Below are 7,447 nucleotides of genomic sequence, written 5' to 3'. Positions count from 1 at the left end.
TTAAACCTGGACATTGTGAGTCAAATTAGTCTTGTCTCTGCATATATATCACACATCAATGCAAAGTGGATTGCTTTGCCCCATGACTTCTTATTTTTTACCCTTCTTTTGAAAATGCATGGCAAAATTTGATCCATTAAAATAAGAGCATGATACTAAACACATGTAGTGTTTCACATCAACTGAAAAATGTTTAAGATCAAAGTATCAAGCTCAAAATTCCGGTTACTCCAATATAGGCTTCTAGGCCAAATTTCAAGTGATTTCATTTGGAGAACTTGCAACTCAGAAATCCATTTGCTCCAGAATGGTCACACTCAAATCAACAGAACTGTTGCAGCAGCCTCTGAACGGAATTAAGACCTTTGGACATGATTTTCCGTCAATTTACCAAGGCTGTGCAGGTTGCCACCCAGAATACAAAACAATCATTCCGTGGCTACTTCTGCACATGCCCACCAGTCAAACTGTCTTGGGGGAGACAGGTGCACAGGTGAAGATTCAACTTTTGTATGTAGGTGCAGACTAGTACATTTCCCCCCAATTATCTGCAAGGGTGACTATAAGCTCCATCACACCAGTGTTATAGCCCGCTGTCACGGTGCATTGCATACAAAGGACTCATATGACGCCGTCCATGTCCTGCCCTGATCTCGCCCCTTCCCCTCCTCTTTGAGAGGTTTCCAAGTGTGGGGAAGGAACAGTTTTTCCAGCAATGCGCTCGACCCTCTACGTGTATTTTTATCCCATCATACTCAATCCGATGTTCTAAGGGAGGGCGGCATTGCTGATGAAAGGGAGGGGGCGTCTACCAGGGCGAGGTGTCCCTGTGAAAAACCAATAGATTGTAAGGGGAGGTAGAAATGAGATTTGCGGGGTGGGGGGAAACTGAGATTCTGAGGATAGGTGTGAAGATGAATGAAACGTAAGGCTTTCAAATGCTAAGTAAATGGAGGGGGATAATACAAGGGCACACATTCAGGTGTGATGGAGCTTTCAATCCCTTATTCCGTTCTTTTAAGGCTAAGGAACTAAAATGCCATTAAACCTGACATCCTAGGCCCACTTACTTGGGACTCACTTGCAAGTAAGCATGTGTAGGGTACGGTTTTAAGGTTGAAATCATAACCACACTAACTTGGATTTAACCCCCTGGAAGTGAGTGAATGCGCATGCTCAGGGATGCAAAAGGCTGATGCAATATGACGGGGTCTTGGGGGTGGGGGTGGACCACAACAGCATACTTTTGACTATACAAATACAGATCTATTTTTACTCCAAATCATGGAAGGATTAGCACTGGATTTAGCTGAGTTCAAAGCTCTCTGGAGAACCGTGGGGAGAAAAAACACTTTTCTTAGGGAAACAGCCAGATTAACCAGTCAAATGCCCATTTTGATGCAGAGACCAAACTTTGTTTTGTGCTCAGGCTGCCCAGGTAAGCAATTCCTGTCCTCCACAAATACTCAAATCTATTGTATATATTTTACACATTTTCTTTCTTTTTAAAGTTTGCATAAGAGTGACTGGGATCAGTAACCACATTACATTCTTCTGATGTCTATATTTGGTATCGCCTCATAAAGACACTCAATACTCTTGTGGCTGATTCCCCCCCCCCCCCCAAATTAGAAAAGGGATTTTTTAAATTTTTTTTTTTATCAATTCTCAAGAAAGTACTTTTGGTTTCATTTTCACTCCCCTTTCTTTCACCCCACCCCAAACTCTAGGAAAAGATCCAAACATCCTTTTGAGCACTCATTGAAAATGAACTTTTTAGTTCTTTCTGGAGTTAATTTACTCCTTTCTCCCTGGGGGTTTTCAGACACATTGATTTGTTTTTGACTGCGGCAGTCTAGCAGTCGTTTTAACCTGAGGATCAGGTCCTTGATAATGCAATCCTATACATACTTACTTGGGAGTAAGTCCCATTAAACTCAATGTTCAATGTATAGGAATTGCACTCCTAAGTCCTCAGGTGACACATTTTGAACACATCATTCAGATCAATAAAGAAATAATTTGGGTTGATACAGATATATGTGCCGTCACCGGTTCCCATGTGGTTGGAGAAAGCCCTGCTCCATGGAGGAGAAAAGATCTCATCCAATAACAGGACAATGCCCAAAGAAACACACACAGATTCCCATTTATGGGCTGTGGGCCCCATTCATGAACTGGCCCCTATTCATTGGTGCGGCAACATGCACACAGCCTTCTGGAGTTCTCTGTCCGGATCAGGACAAAGCCATCTCTTCTCCTCCTTTTTGGTATGTCTAAGCGCTGAGGTTTCTATAAAGATAGGGTAACATTATACCAAAAGTGACAAAGCTTCTGCTCCTTTAAGAGTTCTGAAGGAGGTTCAGCAAGTGGCATCCCCCACGCCTTGACCGCCCCCCCCCAGCAGCGTAACGCTTGTGATGAGAGAAACAGTTTGCAAGACGGACAGAAGCCCTGACCCTCCTGGAATACGGTCACCTTACAAAAGAGGATATGGGGACCTGATTCTCATAGCCTGTGGTCTTCAGATTGTGGATTCTGTAGGGCAAGCTATCTAGGGAACATCTACACAGGTTTTTTTCCACCAATTTATTTGCTCCGCACCACCCAGCACACGAAAATATGTTTTAAAAGCCAGGTGATGACATATGTCATGCAGCCTAAGGGATTGCGCATATGCTGTATTTTTTATCCTCCATTGATTTTGCAAGACGTAACTGCTGCATGTTAACAGAGAAAACTTTGGGAATTGACAAGTAAGGGCAGGGAGGGGCTTTTTCAATGTGGCAACAGTGTGATCAACATTTCTCCCTGCAGTATCCTGACTCAGAGGGCCTCCAAGCAGGAAGACCCCCATGCATGCAACCCTCTTGCCTACCCACCCAAGGCTGCCTATGGACATTTACCACCAGGTGGCTACGAGTGTAGCCTAAAGCAGTCGCTAGTGGTCATTTACTAGAGAGGAGGAAGGGGCAACTAGAGTTTCCCTTCAGCAGAAAGTTGGGGCAGATGGCTATTCCCCACTGACACAGTAGGGCCGAACAGAGCAAAAAAAATAAAGCCATGTGGAAAGAAAACTTTTAGGTTGCAACCCACCATTGACTTGCTCCACTTTGAAAGCTATCCAAAAGCAGCCTTCTCCAATTTGGTGGCATTCAGGTGTGCTGGACTACTACTCCCATCCGCCCCAGACACTGCAGGATGAGGATGGTGGGAGCTGCAGTCTAACGTATCTGAGACATGTGTTGAGGTAGGCTGATCTAAAGTCTCTTGGTAGGACGATTCCAGAGCACTTCACAAATGCTGATTTCAACAGGATTTAAGAATGTTTAATGTACCACTGGAGCAGCCTTCCCCGCCCTGGAGTGTTCAGATGTGTTGGACTACAACTGCCATCTTCCCCAGCCAGCAAAGCCATTTGCTGCACTGGAGAGCACCTGACTTGTGTGTCAGCTGCAGAAAGATGTATAAACCCTGAGATTTTTTTGGTGTTACAGAGATACAGGGGTGTGTGGGGATGTGTATGTTTGCAACAACTATTTTGCTGTGGTTTCAACCCACAAAATGTGGTTTTGCAGAGAGGGGCACTGGAGTCAAAAATGCCTTTCTAAAAAAATAAAGCAAAAACTGCCTTACTCATCAATTTATATAAGTATCACACTTTTTTTAAAAAAGCATTAAAAACTCTTGTGAAGCCACACCTCTGCTTTGTCACTAAAATTTGGTTTGCGTCCTTGGTTTTTTAAAAGAATTCAGATAAGGGGGAAAAGGTAGGTTTGTTGAGTCTCCTACCAAAACCCTAAATAAAACCAAAAGCCAAATCCATTGAGTTGTATCAAGAAGTTGTATCACTGAAGGAAACTCTTCTGGATCCAATTCATACATTTTTTAAAAAATGAACTCGTCATTTGAATCTGATGATTTGATAGTTCATGAATTTTATAATGTTCTAGTACACATTTGCCACGATTTGGGTCTCTTTTCAACACTGTTTAGCAACTCATTCTACCAGGATGGTTAGTTAAGGGTTTGCAACATTGGTGGATGAAAACCTACACATGTTCCCTATTGCTTGATTTTCCAATCATTTCAATATTTCCCCTGGCTTAACAAATGAAAACACTTTGGGGAGGAGGGGAGGGAGAGAGAGAGAGAGAGAGAGAGAGAGAGAGAATGTAATTATTTTCTTAATTAAAAAGGCTTTTAAAGAAAACTGGCTCAATTCAGAGATCGCACCAAACCATGGTTAACAGTGCAACCCAATACATGTCTACTCAGAAGTAAGTATCATTGAGTTCAATGGAGTTTATTCCTAGGTAAGTGGCTAAAGAATTGTAGCCTAAGGACACTTAATGATGGTTTGGCACAGTATGTCTGCACTGACAAATCATGCGTTGCAATTTATCGGCAATTCAGAATCAGAAACCTTGGTTTGCAAACCAGTTTTAACTTTTGTCTGAATTGACAAACCATAGTTACAACTGTTTCTCTACCTCTGGAGGCCCTAGCACCAAAGAAACAGGTCAAGCAGCTCTAAACCATGGTTTTGCCTATGTGTCTGGAAGCTCTAACCATAGTTTGGGTCTTACATTATGGATACCTCAAATCATGGTTTGATAGAACTGTCTGAATTGAGCCACTGTATGGTTTGTAGGAGAGAGAATACTGAAAAGACAAGATTATTGCCTCTTTTCCCCTCCCCAATTCTATTTGTTTTTAGGAATACTGGAATCATATTGCCAATTTGAAGAAGAACCCACTCCCTACCCACCTTTGGACAATTTTGAAGAAAGGAAAAAACAATACCCTGTTACTATGCAGAAACAATTCTATGCTAAAAATAATAATAAAGTGACAGGAAGCCTCTCAAGGACATGTGTGTCCCAAGGGAGCTACACTAGGATGAAAGGTTGGTAGGGCAAGGATACTAGGGCAGGGATACTCAGCTGGGAGCATGTGGGTCCAGATACAGCCTTCAACCAACCCTGGGCTCATCTACACCAAGCAGGATATTCCACTATGAAAGCGGTATGAAAGCGATATATAAAAGGCAGGAGCCACACTACTGCTTTAGAGTGGTACTTAAGTGCACTGACAAGTGTTGGGGCCCATTGACATATACGATATACAGCTTTCATACTGCTATATCCTGCTTGGTGTGGCTCCTGCCTTTTATATACCATTTTCATACCACTTTCATAGTGCAATATCCTGCACGGTGTAGATGAGCCCCCTGTGTAGGTCCTAACTAGGGGTCAGAGCAACATGGAACAACCTGACACGTAGAACAAACCAGACTGCAGGGCACTTCGTAGCGATTTTCCATTCTAGAAACTGGTATGCAGAGGAGCACATCCCATGTCTGGAGACGAAACCGGCCATGCTGCTAACTGTACAGCCTTGCCTGCCAAACCACATGGAAGATGTTGGATGGAACCAGGGCAAACCACTGGATCAGATACTTGGGCTGATTTTGCTACAGCGGCAACGCCGGCCCACGCATCTTGTCCTGGTACAGCACAGATGGGGGAGCCTGGGTCAAAACGGAAAATTTGCATTTAGGGGAGAGGGGGTTTACGCTCCTTTTCTCTGCCCTTGATCTGGTGAAGGCATAGCAAACTGCACGTGTGAACACGCCTGTCACTCTAGACCAGCCTTCCTCAACCTGGGGCGCTCCAGATGTGTTGGACTGCATCTCCCAGAATGCCCCAGCCAGGCTGGGGCATTCTGGGAGATGCAGTCCAACACACCTGGAGCGCCCCAGGTTGAGGAAGGCTGCTCTAGACAATCTCACACACATTACATAGTCTGTTTCAGACTATGGGGTCTGCTTAGGATGATTTTTCTTTTCTTCCATTGGCTGATCCACATTTTCCTCCCTCAAATATGTTTGTGTGTGTGTGTGTGTGTGTGTGTATGTATACATACATACACAGCCATGCACACACACATACATATATACACACACAGAGAGAGCATGCCTGAGGAGCCAATCAACACTGCCTTTGGCTCATGAGACATTAAGTCACCCGTCTACAAGAAAGTTACTAATACCCGCCTATGGTAAACTGATTCCCAGCCACTCTTAGGGTAATGTATCAGCTCATCACTCTTTCTGCTTGGCTTTGTTTCATCCATTGTCAAGGTTGTCCGTTCGTCCATGTCTTTCTCTCTCTCTCTCTCTCTCTTTTTCTCTCATGCGCCCGGGGTGAAGCACCTTCCTATTTCCTTCGCGCCTGCGTCTGACTGTTCTGTCCCTTCTGATGCTGTTGTTTCACCTGAGCGAGGATATCACGTATTTTGCGTTGCGCCATCTGTCAAGGAAGACATGAGTGTGGAGAGAAGGATGAATAGATTTAGGCACTGACCTGGTCAAAAGCACTGATCTGATATGGTAATTGAATATCCCTCTCCCCAAGGGTGATCCTGGAAGTTTGGGGCTCTCCTCAGCAGTGTGCGAACAGATAAATAATATTTAGTGTCTACCCAAAAGCCATAGCTCACATATAAGTAGAAAAATAAGCAGTAAAAACCGGTGAATAGCCATAAGTGTCTGTAGATTAAGTACCTTCCTAGCAATCCGTAGCACAGGCAACCATATTAGCTTCACAAAATCAGTTCAAATTTGGGCAGCTGTTCAAGCAGAGACGGGCAACTTGTAGGCCAAAACATCTGGAGGGCCACAAGTCCCATCATCCCTCACCACTGGGCGGATAGGACTTGTAGGCCGAAACATCAGGCGGGCCACAAGTTGTCCACTTGGTGATGTTAGAGCAAAAAGTGCCATCTCACTTCTTTGCCCTCCTAATTACAAAGATCATTCAAGCTGTTTCGTTTTGGTCAATCAACTGATCAGCATGAGATCTGAGGAAGGAGAGAGGACTGAAACTAATCCCCCCCCCTTCCTAAACTCATACAAAGGGCAAAGGTGGCCCAGTTCCTCCAGTGGTTCATCATCACACAGGTAAGCTGTGTATCTGCAATAGCTTTCCAATACCACGGTAAAACTTGGCTGAAATCTTAGGGTTTGCCTCCATGTCCTCAAACTTCAGGCAGACACCTTTCTCCTTTGCCTAAACTATACAGAGCTCTTCCTCTGCTCTCTACTATTTTGTTTGCTCTCAGTCCACCGGTTGATCCGCAGCAAGCTATGTGACGAGCTCTGGTATGCGACGGGATGCACTTTTGAAGTGGGGGACCGAATGACACAACCACCCAGCCTTTTGTGGCCCTGAAATCTTATTGATATAGGGTGGGATATAAATGTTTTAAATAAATAAATAAATAAATAAATATGTGTTTGTGTATGAATATGGGCATGTGTGTGTATATATGCATATAAATGGAACATGTGTGCATCACAGGGAGAGGGAGGGTGCTTGGGGCCCCACCCACAGCAGGATGTGGCCCCCAGTATCCCGCCACCCCGCAGCATGAAAGTCCCAAA

General features: G+C 44.2%; 1 protein-coding gene across 2 annotated transcripts in view; it reads right to left on the bottom strand.

Annotated features, from left to right (window-relative positions):
• Positions 1–6,221: 6,221 nt before the first annotated feature.
• The window catches only part of IGF2BP1 (insulin like growth factor 2 mRNA binding protein 1), a 98,746-nt gene continuing 97,520 nt past the window's right edge, over positions 6,222–7,447 (bottom strand). For both annotated transcript variants that reach the window (XM_063136453.1, XM_063136454.1), the window contains one exon: positions 6,222–6,314. In XM_063136453.1, coding sequence (XP_062992523.1) covers positions 6,222–6,314 — 93 coding nt within the window. The remainder of the gene's footprint in view (positions 6,315–7,447) is intronic.

This window comes from Elgaria multicarinata, chromosome 11 (genome assembly GCF_023053635.1).
Source record: "Elgaria multicarinata webbii isolate HBS135686 ecotype San Diego chromosome 11, rElgMul1.1.pri, whole genome shotgun sequence".
NCBI classification, from domain to species: domain Eukaryota; kingdom Metazoa; phylum Chordata; class Lepidosauria; order Squamata; family Anguidae; genus Elgaria; species Elgaria multicarinata.
The sequence above is the reverse complement of the archived record's forward strand: the minus strand, read 5'-3'. Positions and strand labels throughout refer to the sequence as shown.